The sequence below is a fragment of the Danio rerio genome, chromosome 22, assembly GCF_049306965.1.
Source record: "Danio rerio strain Tuebingen ecotype United States chromosome 22, GRCz12tu, whole genome shotgun sequence".
NCBI classification, from domain to species: domain Eukaryota; kingdom Metazoa; phylum Chordata; class Actinopteri; order Cypriniformes; family Danionidae; genus Danio; species Danio rerio.
Window position 1 is genome coordinate 21,688,467 of NC_133197.1, and position 17,163 is coordinate 21,705,629.

The window sequence follows — 17,163 nt, forward strand, 5'->3', positions numbered from 1 at the left end:
AGCCAAGACATCTGCTCAGGAGTGTGTGCAGGTTACAATTTTAAGCTGCAAAAACGAACAATGAGTTTGAGGCTGCCTGTTTACCAGCTATATGGTGCTGCTCAATTGTGAAGGTATAAACTACTACACTATTGAAAAATAATTTTTCTTCATTAATGAGAGTTTTTATATTAACAGTGCACAAGACAACCTTACAATTAAAATACGAACTACACACGCATCTCTTTGGCTATAAAGCTTGTGAATAGACGACATATTCATTGAATACATACACATCTATGAAACAAATCCCTAATGTGCAATATTGTGTGACGAAAAGTTGCAATATACAACAATAGTATTATTAATAGTAGTATTAATACGAATAGTAGTACTATTAATTCATACTTCTATAACTATAAAGGCTATTATAAAGATGTAGCTTAAAAAATATATATTTAAAAACGTAACATTGGCACGTTTCCATTGTTGCATTTTAACAGTAATTTCCAGGGAATGATTAGGCCTCTTTGGACCTTCCTCGAGACTAACAGTAGGGCTTTTTTGGTCTGGTAAATATCTTGGGCCAAAGCGGACTAACTGAGGCAGGGTGAAAGCAAAGGCAGAGTTTGCCAGAGTCAATCAAAGAGGGTCTGTGGCAAGATGCCAATTCGCCAGTTTTGCATATGCGCAAAAACAGATAGTACTGGTCAGTGTAAAGGCTGATTTATACTTCTGTGTCGAGTGATCGGAGTGACCCACCACGCATGTCTTGCACGTAGTCATGCACACATGAAAGTTCCCGGATGTGTTTTTGGTACTGAGGATGAACCGATGCAGACTTGAGCCCCGAACTTGCTCTAGAAGTCCCAGAAGTCATAAAGGAGGTGGGGAGCCAAGCATTTTGTCTAGATTCATTATCAAAGTTCAGATATAACTTATTTGTCTCAGGAGTTTCCCTAAATAAGAAAGTAAACATTACTAAATCTTAATAAAGCCATAAACGCATCAAGGATGTTTATTCATCAAAATTCGTATTAAAATCTGTTTTATTAGTATTGTACAACGTATATTTGTAAGGTCTTTGTGCATATTATATGTATTAAAAAGGGGGGGGGGGGACAATAAATCATTGTATAAATGCCGTAACGTTTAAATAATTTTCCGGTAAAAATACGTGAAGGTCATGTGACTATCAGGAAGAACGCAGTAACTCATTTCCCGCTGAATGCGTCCTCTGTTATCGCTATCTCCCGAGTTCGTTCTTCTGAGGTAACTTAGCAAGATCGGTCTTCTCAAGAACGCAAGTCCGTTCTTTGCATTCTTGCAATTGAAAAGCAGCCCTTGTAAATCAATATTTTTTTTACCTCACAGTAGAGGTGTCAAATTTAATTGTTTCTTTGGTGCACTGCGATGCAGATGCGGACAATTCAGTATGGGTTCAGCAATAATCATAACCAGTTTTTATGTACTGATGTCATTTATCTCATATGTGCTATGACGCCATAGCTTACTATGGCGAGGGAGGCGACTAATTAACTACTTTAAAAAAAAAACGCAGAAACTGTGCACAATTTCACTGCGTGTGTGTTTTCTGGACAGTCTTTCACTGACACTTACAGCAGAAGCTCCTAAATCCATTTCTTTCTCTCTCTCTATCTCACTGCAGCCCATTTGACCTGCTTGCGTGACTTTTCCTCTCTTCTCGGCTGTTACAGAGATACTTCTGGATACAGACACGAGAGCGTGTCTGCAGAATTTTCTTCACCGTGTCTATCATGGAACGGAACACTGCTTCCGTTTATCAATGTCACTTATCTGTGAAGTGCGCCTAAGAGTCAATCGCGGCCCTTTCTGTTGAGCGCGTGACCAATCAAAGAGGTGCAAGAAAGAACTTGCTAGGCGCCTCAGAAAGTGGAATTTTTATTTGTTTATTTGCTATAAATGCTCGTGTTGTTAAAAGGTACAGTTTATATGTCTGACTGTTTGTATTAAAGGACAAAATTGTATTACAAATGGTATATAATATAAATATATTTATACATTTTTACAAGAATTGCTGTGCTCTAAAAAAAATATAAAACCGTGTATGGAAAGCATCGGCAATGCACCTTGATATGGAATTGAACCAGATCGATGGCATCGTAAATGAACGAAAAAGTGAGACCAGTGTAGGTTCACACCTCTACCTCACAGCTAATCAGAATCCATCTTGCTCTAAAAAGCTTGAGCATTTAAAGTAGCAGACAACAGCAGTACGTGTTTATAAAAAGCATTTAAACTTCCAGCACTACACCAGCAAATGAAGTTATTTTTGTAAATCCATTTTTCCATCCATAAAAAAAGTAAAAATATTTTTGTTATGCATGCCTGAGTGTGCAGGGGATCAAGTGGGCCTTTTGCTCATGCATGCATGTGTGTGTGTGTGTCAGTGTGTAAGAAACGGAGTTTATTTAATGAGCAAGATGTGGGACAACAGGGATTATCTGCCGCGTTGAGGGATTTGGAGAGGGAAAGACTGAGGTCTGTCCTGCTCACTCAAGCAGACTTAATAAATCTGCCCCGAATGCCCCACCCAAGGCATCAATCCAGGGGCAAATCAAACACACACACACACGCACGCACGCACGCATGCACGCATGCACCCCCCCACACACACACACACACACACACATTGGTGCATGTTTGTGCCAACTCTTGATTCACTTTCAAGCCATTACTGCAACAATGCCTTTCAAAGACGACTTTCCTTGTAAAGACACAATCAATGGCGCACTCCAATTCACAAATCCCCACCATCATGACATCACACGTCTGGATCTCAATTCAACAAACAAAATGGAGGACAAAATGCTATTAAATATCACAAAGAGAAAAGATACGGTTGCAGGTGCTTACTACAGTAACATTCACACAACGTTAACTTAACATTTAAAGCACACACAGCGGGATGCGCTTCAGATGTGGGCCGTTAAATCCATAATCCCTTCTTTTTAACTCGGTGTGTTTGGTGTTAATACTCCAATTAAGGAAATTTCGTCACAAACATTGTTAGATGACCTCGGGGAAAGGAAAAAAAAAGCTGGCATGATGAAAAAAAAAGGCTGCCTGTACGCCTACAGAGAGGTGAACAATTGAAGTCATGAGGCGCTCAGGCTGGTCAGAGTAAACACCTTCTGTGTCAAGTCTGGTGAGAAGTCGTTGCTATGGAGTCACAGCGCCGTGGCAACAAAGTAGTGCCGACTACTACGGGGCCCCCCATTTTCACATGCTCCCTGTTGGCCCTTCATTATCAGGCTGCAAAGGTGCTGTTCGCTTGACTATTTCAGCTCACACACCTGAAAAATGTGATATGCGTTGCTGGATGAGCTTTCCCTCCAACAATTAGTCCAATGGAAAGCGAGTATGACATCAGAAACGAACCTATTGCATCCTGCCTGAGACTGGCTCATCAGACAGATTGTTTTGGTGATGGTGTGGATTAAAGTTAATAAAAATGTTCTAAATATTATTCAATTTCTTGCATAGATTACATGTTTTTGCGTAATTAGTGTTCAATGTATTATGGGTATTTATTTTGTTTTGCCTGCGTAAGATATTTTGACCTTCACTAACTAATTAACTAACTAACTAACTAACTAACTAACTATCTTATGTGCTTCCCACACATAAACTTTAGTTCAGTCGTACAAAAATGTGCGATTTTAAAAGGAGGCATGGCACCCAACCCCACCCCTAACCCCAACCGTCAAAGGGTGATGAGCAAATCGTACTAAATTGTACAAATTAGATTGTACAAATTCATTTGAATTAGCCACAAAACTAAAAAGCTACGAATTGCCGTGAGATTGCGTTGAGTATACTATTGGCTGCCCCAGTAAATTTGGTGATATTTTTTTTTACTATTATTATCATCCATTTACACTTTTTTATATCTGCCCAATATAACCAAACAGCCGCGATCGATTAAGTAGTGAACATTTTTCCCTTATTTACCCGTTTCATTTTGTGTTCACGAGAACAGTCACAATTCCCACAGGTAATCTGTAATTTCTGGCATTTTGCCAACAACATCTCATTGTGACATCTCGCATGGTTCACCGGGATCTTGATAACTGCAAGTTACGCCTCTAACTTACTACAAGTTACTCCCCTTCATCTTATGTCCCCGTCTTGCAGTCCGCTAACAGATAAACTTGGTCTGGCCGGGGTTTCTAAAGCTCCTAAAATGTCCAAGATTCAGCTTTTGCTTGTGCTTTCTAAAGCAGTTGATAATTATATGCGTTTTTGTAATATCTTTATATTTAAGCCTACTTTTGCTCGGCAAAAAAGTTAGTGAGAAAAACATTAAATAATTTATTCACTAAACTAAATGACTCAGAAAAACTTTACTATGTACTCGGAGAGGATGAAATGACTGGTCTAAACTGGCTGCAAAACATACAGATCTCAACATTTCGAAGTGAATCAAAAATGTTTTTCAAAATTGTCCAAGGACAAGAATGGGTGTTGTTTAATAGTTTTAAGACTACTTTGATGAAAGTTTTTGATCCACTTCAAATGTTGACTACTGTATGTACAACTTCAGTGGTTATTCAACGCATTTGCCTTATTTAAATAATAGACACATTTTAATCTTGTAATTCTTATATATAACAAAAATGAAGAAAATGGTAATATTTTTTTATTCATTATGAAAAAACTGACTTTATATAACCTGCAAAAAAATATGACAATTAGTATAATTTAGCACATTTCATTAATGCACGCCATTCTAAATGATTTTCTTTTCAAACTTATCCAACAAAAGCTCTTTATTTTGAAATTACATTTATTTTACTTTAATCTAATAAATGAAAAGTTTAATAATCGTTTATAAACTATTTTTGTTGTTTATATCTTATGTTATTTAAAAATAATTATGCTCCTAAACTAACAGTGCATGGTTTAGGAGTGCAATAAAAAGCATTTTAATTTTTAAATTAAAATGTAACAAATGATTACTTAATATTTTTTATTAATATAGTTTCACTCAAAAACAGCATTAGAGCTGCACAAGATTTTCGTTACGATATTAAAATGTATTAAATATTAAAATAAAAGATCAAATTTTTATATTAATTCATTAATTAATTAATTTTTTTTTCAGCTTAGTAGCTTTTTAAAACTGCGGTCGCCACAGAGGAATGAACCGTCAACTTATCCAGCATATGTTTTACACAGCGAACGCCCTTCCTCATTTTTATATTATTGCATAAAATTAATTATACAATGATGACCATGTTATTTTACATTTGATTGACAGTGTCTACTCCACAGATAACAATAAAGCACTGTTTATTTCACTTTTCATTTGTTTAATTCAGTCGTATGATTGTAATTTATTACATTTTATGCAGATGCCCTGCATAGAAAAAAACTTGATCAACACTCTTGATCAAACTAAATTACTGAACTCTTCTCAAATAGAACTATTCAAATCATCTTTTGAAATCATATTCATATCACAATATATATCACAGGAAAACAAAATTGCAATGTCAAATTTTTCCAATATCGTGCAGCCCTAATTATTACTGTAAAATAGGTTACATATCCCAATGAATCAAGAGAAAAAAGTGTTATAAAGCAAGCCAAATCGTGTTCCCCACTATCACCATCAAGTTCCCTTCCATTTCCAGATGTACAGTTTTAATCAAGAGTGGCTAATCAAAATATCTGTCATATTAGCTCATTAATCAGTAACAGCCTGCAAGAAACTCAACATGAGAGGAGTTATCGCACATGAACCAATGTAGGCATTTTGCAAACTCACCAAGGTTAGTTAGCCTGATTAAAACGAAAATCTCCATATACAAGCAGCGACAATTCAGCGACTCTCCACTTTGGCTAAAAGATCAAGCGTGAAACACACACCTCCGATTTGCTGCAGGGATACATCTTGCACAATGCAAATGCATGTCATTACAGATTTACACCTGGAGTTCTTGGCAAAACTCGTACTGTTCTTACTTAAAAAAAGAGAGAGAGAAAATATATTATTCAAAAATTGATTGTAGCGTCAGTTAACACATGGATTTTGGCACTGCGTTTCAACTACTGGCAAAATGAGGAGTTCATCAGGATCTCAACATAACGATGAATTTTGGTAGAGTGAAAATCTGTTCATTTCATACACTGACGGCCAAACAAAATGGATATGAAATAAATATTTAGGAGGTTTGCAACAAAAGTTGTAGAAAATTAACAAAATCAACCAACCATGCACACAATATGCACATTGTTCTCATTTACAAACATTTATCCACCGCCAAAATACAAAATAGTGGATTTTAAGGTACAAATGTGTAATATTGAGTAATGAGTAAGGCCAGGCTGAATCTGCGGACGTTTTTTGCTATTTCTGCTGAGAATTTTGGTAAAAGTCTGCGGAATTATTTTGGGAGTATCATAACTAAAACCTTAATATATGAAATAAAAAATTATATCTTTTTAACTTTTATTTAATGTTTAAAATGATTCACTTTATTTGGTAAATAAAGCAAGTTTGTCATATAATATATTTAGTAAAAGACAGAAAATATTACTGTACAAAATGCATTGTACATAAATCCGATGAACATTTTTACATTAGTCAATAACATTACTGAAATTAATTTAAAACTGAATAAATATAGATTTACACACATTTACTCGAGTAAATAAAAAGAATTAATGATGGGCTAAAAGTCTGCAGAAATCTGCGGAAAATCTGTGAAAAATCTGCGCGTGCAGATTCCGGGTGGGCCTAATATTCTGAGGTATATGAAAATGTTTATATGAATTATTTGCAATACAGTTTGTAAAGTAGTAGATATATTATATGAGAGACTTGCTTTGTTTATCAAATAAATGGATCTATTAGGATTTGCATTGTAAACATTGAATAAAAGTTAAAAATTTATAATTTTTTATTTAACACAATAAGTTTTTAGTTACGATACACCCAAAATCATTCCACAAAAATCTGCAGATTTTTTAGAAAATTCTGGCAAGAAATAGCAAAGACCAGATTCTGTCTGGCCCTACCGATAACTATTTAGATTTGAAGGCCGATAGCTTAGAATTTCCAATAAACAAGCACACATTTTTACATTTTTCTTCACAATCGAAAACATAAAAAATGTAAACACATACAGTGAATAACTGATTTTATTTGAAAACCTTAACCTCAGAAAAGTTTTAACTTTATTAAATAAACTTTTATTTTGTATGGCCAAAATTCTTTTAAATGATTCAAATCTACTGCCTGGCAAAGAAAATTTACAAGTTACTACATATTACCCAAAAATAATAATTACATTGGCAGACAGCAAGCATGTTATGCGTTTCAACTTGCTGAAATAATACATAATTTATTCTGACTAATTTTGTTATCTGATGGATAAGAGCAAAACAATTATATTTATCGGCCGATATCAATACTACTGCCGATATCAATATAGCTGCCCATACATTGTGCACCCCTGACTGTTAAATGCCAGACACTGAAATACATCAACACAAATACGAACACTAGTGTGAAAGTATAGCCTAACAAAATTAATATCTAAAAACAACACCAACATTTACAATATTTAAGATTTGTGACTCAAAGTTGTATATAAAAACTAAACGAATAAAAAAAGACTAATTCCACCAAATGTTGAAGGTCCCATGAGGTGCTTTATAATATGCATTTTTATTCAGCGTTTGACAACATTAATCTCCACCAAAACACAATGTAAGGTTGGAGACATAGTGTAGCTCCTCCCCTTCTAAAAAAACTGCCAATAGCTGTTTGCCAGTGAGAGTGTTTTAAGCTCAAGCGCATCAAATAAAAAGCAAATGACAAACCTATTGAAGGGGGTGGGGCATGTAAGACACTAGAAAGCATTTGATTGGTTATGACGTGATAATAAAGTGAAGTATGAAGTGACGTTAGGGCTGGCCGATTAATTGAAAAGTAATCGAAATCAACGTTTACAACCTATAATCGATCAAATTTTTCCAGGTCAAATTTTTTCAAATACTTTCCCTACCATGTGTGGAGTCATTTGCACCAGCTCTGTTTACATTTTTGCGTCAAGCCCAATCCTGCACATACCCCTCAAATGAGCGGATGCTGACCTCTCAAAAAAATATAACTACACATCATGATGACGTATAGCGCAAGCTCTGTGATTGGTCAGCTTAGTAGCGCTGACGAGTGTGGGCCACATGAAGAGGGCAAAAAAATAAATTAATCAAATAAATAAATGAATCTTTCATTAATCGTAATCAAGATAAAATGTTCATTTAATTTAGATTTTGATTTTAGGCCAAATCGCCCAGCCCAAGGTGACGTGATTAAAAACTTTGTTCCATTTGGGCGGAAGTGTCAAACTACAAGCTTTAGAACTAGCTTTACTTGTTTATATAAGTTTTATATCTTCTTAATGCGAATTTTATCACCATTTTAGGGCACAATAGCTTATAGATGTCCTAAAAATAAATAATACTGACAATAACATCTTTAAAAAAAAACTAACTTTATTTTATTATCATGGGACCTTTAAATGTCACAGACGCTGACTGAATACTTCAAAATATATTTGAATTTTGCCAGTTGAACCTGAGTATTAGAGAGTGAAATACATTACCTTTTAAGACATTTGCATTCATTTTAAGACCTTATTATCCACTTCATGTTTTAACTGGACACACTGGTGAGATTTTACCTTACAGTATATTTTCTAAATATTCATATAAGAAACTAATCCAAAACTAAAACATTATTCACATACTGAATAAAAATCAATTAAATCTAGCTAACCCAGCAGATTGGTGCCTATAGAACTGCAAACATCATGGTATTACCTTGGTTACTGCAGTAAACAAAGCAACATGATGTTAAATCAAGCAGGATTTCATTGATTTCATAGAATTTATTTAATTTTAGCATGCAGCCATACGTTACTTAATCAAAAGTGATATAAAATGTTATATCTTGCAAAATAGTATTTAAGGCTTTAATACTTTTTAAGAGCCTAAAATTTCTCTTCATTGATTTAACAACTAATACTTTTTAAGACCCCACGGACAGGCTGTAAACACAATTTTCATAGTTCGCAGAACAAAATGGCCTAACATAAAGTACAACCTAACAAATGAATACATAAACAAACAGATCATAATTAGACTGAAAGTTCCACATATAAACACAAAATCCTCCAGTAGATACGCGTCACTGAAATGTCAACATAAACAAGACTTCTGACAGTATCTCGTAATTTCAAGTACAACCAAGCTAAATGGATATTTAAAAAGACACCATTTAGGAGGATTGTAATTAAACTAGCTTAAATATTAAGTACATTTGGTTTTATATTTGCACATTTGTTCAGACACAACTTGTTACATGCTCCCTATAATGTTTACCATGGTACTTAGAATATTCAGTCTGAAATCATATGTGAAAACGACTTTAAAACAACATAAGCACTTTTTATTTGACTGTGAACAATTTTGGATGATTTGAATATGATTTCCCTGTTTAAAATGAGCAAGTAATCCTTTTTTGAACTGATATTATTAAAGAGAAAGTCTGAATGTGTGAATGCAAACCAACGTTACCTCACTAGCATAAATTAATACAAAATCCACCATCACATCCTGAAATGTCAACATAAACATGCTTTGTGATACTATGAAACCTCATTAAACATAATACACATAAATAAACCACTGCAAAAGTACAAACAAACCAAATGGATACTAAAAACACACCACATTTAGCAGGCTTATGACCGAAACTTGCATACATTAGCACAGAATCCACACAAAACTGTTAAATGTCACAACCACTCTCCAAGCACACAACACACACTCTGTTCCCGTTTAAAAACACACTCATCCACGGCCAAAAATAAAAAAAAAACAGTAGATTTCAAGATAAAACGTGTGCTCTAGGAATCAAGAAGCATCACAAAATGCTAAATCTTTCACCTCAGCGATAAGTTTCAACACGCGCACACACGGATGCCTCCTCTCCTGTCAATGCTAAGCTCGATCCAGCTAAACAACACCAACACAAACCGCTCGATTTCCACTCACCGAGTGCCTGGATTGTGGAAACATCATGTCAGTTTTGGTCTTCGGGCTCTTGCCTTGTGGTCGTGAAGGAACAGGGAAGCGGTTTGCTCAGCAGACGTTTATTTTCGTGTTTTTCTTTGTTAGCTGAAGCTCCTCCGGCAGCTACAGGCAGCTCCGCGCCGCTGCGATGCCGATAAAGCAGGCTGATGTGCGCCGCACTCTTTAACGCGCTTTCGCCATGGAAGAAAAAAACAAGCAGGGGAGGATTTGCTGGATCTGCTGTGGCGTCTTTCCTTCGCTTTCCTGGTTGGGAATGAGCTGTGATGAAGGGCTGGTGTGTGTGTTTCTCTCTCTCTCTTTCTCTGCTCTCTGGTTGGAGGAAATGATCGAGCGGCGGCTGGGGGAGAGATGAACTGGAGTTTGGGAGCTGATGGCTGCTGTGCTGCTGTTGCTATTTTCTCTCTCTCCCTCCCTCCCTCTCTCTCGTTTATTATTATATATTTTTTGGTGTTTAATAAGCTATATATATATATTTAACTTTTTGTGTAAACATCGAATACAATAAAATGTATTCATACAGTTAATATATTAAATTAATCATACAGGTATAATTGTTTTATTAGCATAATTATTAATTTTTAGCAAAGCAGAACCTACATCAATGTAAATAATTGTACAAGTTAAGTTTAATATTAAAAAAATTAACATATTTACAAATAAATTCAAAATAGATCACCGAAAATATTCAAAAAGAAATAAATCTGTAAAATATTACACAACAAAAGCATTATATATATATATATATATATATATATATATATATATATATATATATATATATATATATATATATATATATATATATATATATATATATATATAGTTGCTGCAAATTTGTTGGCTGCACATCCCTGTGCGAATCTCCCGTTTCACCCCATCCCAAAGGTGCTCTATTTGATTGAGATCTGGTGACTGTGGAGGCCATTTGAGTACAGTGAACTCATTGTCATGTTCAAGAAGCAAGTTTGAGATGATTCCCTCTTTATAATATGGCGTGTTATCCTGCTGGAAGTAGCCATCAGAAGATAATTATAACAGTTAACTGTTGAAAACGGTCTAAAAAGGATGAAAAATGGTCAGCAACAATACTCAGGTAGGCTGTGGCATTGACACAATGCTCAATTGGTAGTAATGGGCCCAAAGTGTGCAAAGAAAATATCCCCCACACCATTACACCACCACCAGCCTGAACCATTGATACAAGTCAGGATGGATCCATGCTTTCATGTTGTTAACGACAAATTCTGACCCTACCATTCGAATGTTGCAGCAGAAATCAAGACTCATCAGATCAGGCAACATTTTCCCAATCTTCTATTGTCCAATTTTGAGACTGTGAATTGTAGCCTGTTTCCTGTTCATAGCTGACTGAAGTGGCACCCGGCGTGATCTTCTGCTGCTGTCTGCCTCAAGGTTGGACATGTTGTTTGTTCAGAGTTGCTCTTTTGCATACTTCAGTTGTGTTGAGTGGTTATTTGAGTTACTGTTGCCTTTCTATCAGCTGGAACCAGTCTGGCCATTCTCCTCTGACCTCTGGCATCAACAAGGCATTTGCGCTCACAGAAGTGCCACTCACTGGATGTTTTGTTTTTTGGACCATTCTCTGTAAACCCTAGAGATGGTTGTGTGTGAAAATGAAAGGAGATCAGCAGTTTCTGTAATACTCAGACCAGCCCGTCTTTCACCAACAACCATGCCACGTTCAAAGTCACTTAAATCACTTTTCTTCCCCATTCTGATGCCGTTTAAACTGCAGCAGATTGTCTTGACCATGTCTACATGGCTAAATGGACTGAGTTGCTGCCATGTGACTGGCTGATTAGAAATTTGCGTTGAGCAGTTTGAAAGGTGTACCTAAAAATATATATATATGCATAGCATATATATATATATATATATATATATATATATATATATATATATATATATATATATATATATAKAGAGAGAGAGAGAGAGAGAGAGAGAGAGAGAGAGAGAGAGAGAGAGAGAGATAGATATATAGATATAGAAATTGAATAATGAAATTATAACAGTGTCTTCTTTTTATAAATACATACTTTATATATTTTTCTTCAATGTTATATAATTTATATAAATTTCCTTCTATTTATAAACAAAGTCAAATCAATTGAATCTCATATAATTGTTATAGCAGGGAATGTTATAATCTTTTGAATCCAAATGGCTTAAATGAACTTGAAATCTCTTGAAATTTTGTGATGTGACTATTGCTATATATATATTTAGGGCTGCACAATATATCGTTTCACTATTTATAACAATATATTATGCACCCCATATATATATATATATATATATATATATATATATATATATATATATATATATATATATATATACACATACATATATATATATATATATGCGCATGCATATTATTTTTGTCATATATTCAGAATAATTAGATTCTCTATTTATATATATATATATATATATATATATATATATATATATATATATATATATATATATATATAATGATAATGTACTGTATTTCCATTTTCTTTTAATATTTTTGCTTGACAAAATATTTTATACCTCATATCTTAAGTTGTTGCTTGTTTTAGTTTACATTATATTTTTCTTACAACAAAACTTTAGTAAATATACTATATAAATAATTCATAATTAAGTTATTATACAGTATTCCAATAAGTTTTTTTTCATACGTAAATGTCTTTGCTCTACATAATTGTTAATCAGACATATACTTAGATCAAAATCATATATTCAACCTATATGCGCACACACACACACACACACACACACGCACGCGCACGGTCTTTATGTATGCATGATCTAACATGAGGATAAAACATCATTATGTGATTCTGTATAATAAAGCCAGATAATATATCTGTGAGGCAACTTAAGACAGACAAAGGTTCAAGACAGACCCAAAGGTATAGGAACAAATTTTATTCCAATTTAAAATGGATATTTTTTTCTTTAAAGGAGAAGGCTATGAAAGTCATTTTCATGTATGAATGAGGTTCAGGCAACAGTGGTTGAAATGAAACATACAAAAAGAGAAATATGTCTAAAATACTGTAAATGAACAATAATTAAGCCCCTTTGTCAGCAGGGTTGCGCGTTAATACGATTTCTTTTCCCGACCCTCTCCACCGAAAACAAACACATGCAATTAAAATGTCATTTCTCTTAAAAACAGCAGTTTGTAATCTTTAATCCTAAATACAGAATAAAATTGTCCTCTTCCTGTTGCGTGTTTACCATAATCACATACTTAATGTTTATTTGTTTTTAAAAACCGGACCATAAAATACACAAGTCCTTTTTTTGTTTTGTTTTGTTTTTTTAAATGATTTCCACAACATTGGCACTTGTAAAGAGTCTGGCTCTACAAATCAAAGGGATTGGCACACTCAATATAGTACATCATTTACATTTGGTATGCTTAAAAAAAAAGAAAAAAAAAAGAGCAACCAACTGAACAAGAAATACATTACAAAGTAATACAATACTTTGATTTTATACACCACTACACAAAAAAATTATCTTTATCAAAAACAAATGTATTATATTAAAGTGTCCTACATACAAGTGTTCAGGTAATGCATCAACATCCGAAAAAAAGAAAGTAAAGATAGCTTCATATTGTACGCATCCATCACGTCAAGCCAAAGCGTCATTTCTATTCATTAGTGTCTGCATCTCTCATCTCGAGTACCAGGAACAAGTTTGGAGGAACAGATAGGTCACACCAGCGGAGTTAGCTCCATTACTGCCGAGTAGTTTCAGTGCATTAACTAACCCAGGGAGGAAAACTTGTTAAGAATGACCCTTGAACGCAGTGCTTTATAACGCAATTTGATTTTAATGTTCGCAAAAAAGAGTGACTTTAGTGTTAAAAACTAATAAAACAAAGCGTTTCTCAGATTAGGCCTAGCCCTTTAAAACGAAAGCCATATTTACAAGCTTCACATGTTCAGAAACGGCGTCATAATTTGCAAGTCTGCTATGCATACAAGGAAACCTTTGAAATTCTGGCATATGACAACTGACAGTACCTTTCCACCCAAGTAAACATACACTTTAAAATGGAGAGTTAAGCCACGCCCACTAGCATGACGGTATGCAAATTTTGAGTGGAAAAAAAAAAATAGTAAAAATCAGCTTAACTGGCCTGGCACGGGGGGATCGAACTGAAGTTTCGCAATTTGGCAAACAAGTCATAAAATGCACTAAAGATTGCTGAGGAATAGTGAAATCAGCAAATATACAGCTGTGATTGGGTGAAAATGTGTGTATAAAGTACAAAACAACGCAATTCATCATGAACCTTCAAAAATACATTCGAATGAAATGCAACAATAAGCGATCGTTCGATTTGAAATCGTTTCAATTTGCAGCCATTTTGTTTCGATAACAGAAACAACAAAGCCAATAAGACTGTATGAGTGCTAGTGTGCGATAAATGCATAGCCGATGGGCTAAAAAGGTGTACGTTAAATGTGTAAACTGGGACTCAAACGTGATACCGTCACGGACCCTAAAACGAAACCGTTGAAAAATGAGCGACAAAGTAAAATGCTAATACTTCATACCTTAGCTTACAGAATCGAAACAACTCATGTGAAGTAGCGCTGAGATGTAGCATAATTGTGGGACTCAACAAAAACAACACCATCAAGACCCCCAAAGCTATCGCAAAAAAGTGCGCCACTAAAGTCAGGGCAAATTGTTAATGCTTCATCCCTCACCATGTAGAATTGAAACCCATCTAATGTTGTGGCAAGATGTTCCATACTTGTGAGGCTAATTAGAAATACCATCGCAAAAAAATGTGCGACATAATCACTGGCTAAACGTTCATTTGTTTATCCCACAGCTTACAGAATCAAAACACCCAGAAAGAAATTTTGTTTTTGCGGGACTTAAACATGATAATGTCATAGCTCCCACTACCAAATATAAATGTCTGAAACCATCGCCACAGAGTATAATGTTTATACGATATCCCTCGGGTTACAGAATCTAAGTTGCGGTAAAAAAATGGGTTCTTGTGGGACTCAAAAACGTTACCATCATAGTCCCCAAAAACAAACATTGAGAACAATGCGCAACACCTCCAGAGTAAAACACAATCCTTTATCCCCCAGATGACGGAGTCAACAAAGTTGTGGCAAGGAATTGCATTCTTACGGAACTAAAAGGCAACACTTCTAAGGCCCCCAAAAGCAAACAGAGCAAAGAAATCAGCGACACCAACGCCATTCAGTAAATCGTTTATATTTAATCCCTCAGCTTACGGAAGCAATGTAAAATTGCTGCAAGAAATTGCATACTTTTTCTGAAGGCTTTACAAAAGGGGCTCCCTGGATGCACTGCAAGCTGAACCTACGGAAAAATGGCAACTCCCATGGCGTTACCGGCGCCATCCCTGATTCACATCCCCACTTCTGCGTACCTATTGCTCTATAGTCTTCATAGAGTCCTTTCATTCAACACCCACAATTAGCCCTTGTAATGAAAAGTATGAAAACTCACCTGAATTACACCGTAACTACTCCCTCCCCACCCCCCCAAAAAAAGCCAGCTATAGCTACAGAATCTAAAAAAGCCAAATATGAAGCGAGAACTAAGATATGGTACTACGAAACAGAGAGCGCGCTCTCAAAAAAACAACGCAAGCAGAGACCAGTCAAGAATTCAACCACTGATAAAATTCTCAATTTCCTATTTGCATAAAGCGACGTCTATGAAACGGAAATTCAACTTCCCGTTTTCAAGAAACAAAAAATGGCGACAATCAATTTACGAAATACCAAAGAGATCACTTGCCAATGGATTTATTTTTTTACAGCAGTAGGGACTCGGTTGCCGCTTTCGTTGTAGTGCACTCACGCGGAAAAAAAGGAGTCCGATTAATTACACATCTGGTCCATAAATTACATAAATAAAAATCACCGTATATAGCACTTTTGTGTTGTACTGCGTTAAAAAAACAAAAACGAACATGTCTACAAATCACTGGATATCGAACGAATCAACTGGGAAAGGCGTTTTATTTGATTCCTTCAGATTCAAAAACCGATTTGTGACGAACCATGTAAACAAATCACAATCTTCCACTACTAAATCTTTGAATACTAGCTGGATCCCTTTAATTAGACTCGATTAAACACCCAATACTGGCAAATGTGGGAAACAGTTCGCTCCCTAAATGATAAATTTAGCAGATACAAAGCGAACTGGGTGTTTTCGGGGACTGAAATTACACTGTGACCACTTTCGTAACTCGTTCCTCATTTTACAGAAGAAAAAAACAACAACAGGTATTCTCCAAGTACTCAAGTAGTGATGGGAAATCACTCCTAAAATAGTATTAAATCAATCATCACCTCCACCTCTAGTGTTAAAGCATGTGATCGCACGACTAACACTTGGTTATATTCAGTGATTGGAGGTGAAGTCCTTCGCGAATGTCGCCCAAGTCTTGGTTACGGACGAACACCAAAGACTTTTCGTCAAGTTCGTACCAGGTAGAGCCCACCTGCAGCCCGTCTACAGAGCAAACAAGTGCTCTTTTGTCATTAGGCACCGGTTTGGCAGCACAGCCTTCGTTGTTGGAGGAAGAGTAGATGATAAAGCTATCAACTGGAGGGGTCGACAACCAGGACGGGAGGAAAAAAAACAGGCAAAGAAAAGGACTAAGTGGAGATCCAGTGCCTAATGAGGGTGAAGGTGTTTCTGCATGTGAGGTGTGTAGTGCTTTCGGGCTGCAGGTGTCTCGCTGTTTTCTTTTTTAATCGCTCTCTGTTTCACACTAGGTTGTACTCTTTTAGGTTGTGCTGCAGGATGGTGTCCTTGACCGCTGCGAAGACGAAGCGGATGTTTTCGGTGTCTGTGGCACAGGTGAAGTGCGAGTAGATGATCTTGTCGCTGTCCGGGTTCAGGTCCACGAACATCTTCAGGATAAACTCTCGGGCTGACTGGGCGTCATTTTGTGGACCTGAAGGAAAACAAGCAAACATTTTGACTGAA

The 17,163-nt window shown here is 35.6% G+C and overlaps 2 protein-coding genes across 7 annotated transcripts in view; both read right to left on the bottom strand.

Moving 5' to 3' along the window:
* Positions 1-10,500, bottom strand: part of tle5 (TLE family member 5, transcriptional modulator) — a 56,283-nt gene extending 45,783 nt beyond the window's left edge. Inside the window, exon 1 of one of the 2 annotated variants that reach the window (XM_005170443.6) lies at positions 10,093-10,500. In XM_005170443.6, coding sequence (XP_005170500.1) covers positions 10,093-10,119 — 27 coding nt within the window. In that variant the 5' untranslated portion in view covers positions 10,120-10,500. The remainder of the gene's footprint in view (positions 1-10,092) is intronic. The other variant, NM_200423.1, reaches the window with a different exon arrangement.
* Positions 10,501-13,059: 2,559 nt separating this feature from the next.
* gna11a (guanine nucleotide binding protein (G protein), alpha 11a (Gq class)) overlaps positions 13,060-17,163 on the bottom strand; it is a 49,822-nt gene continuing 45,718 nt past the window's right edge. For 4 of the 5 annotated variants that reach the window (XR_012397433.1, XM_005170474.5, XM_005170475.6 and 1 more), the window contains one exon: positions 13,060-17,131. Coding sequence is in view for 4 of the 5 variants with exons in the window: in XM_005170474.5 (XP_005170531.1) it covers positions 16,941-17,131 (191 nt within the window). In the remaining variant the exon portion in view is untranslated. The remainder of the gene's footprint in view (positions 17,132-17,163) is intronic. The other variant, NM_001045036.2, reaches the window with a different exon arrangement.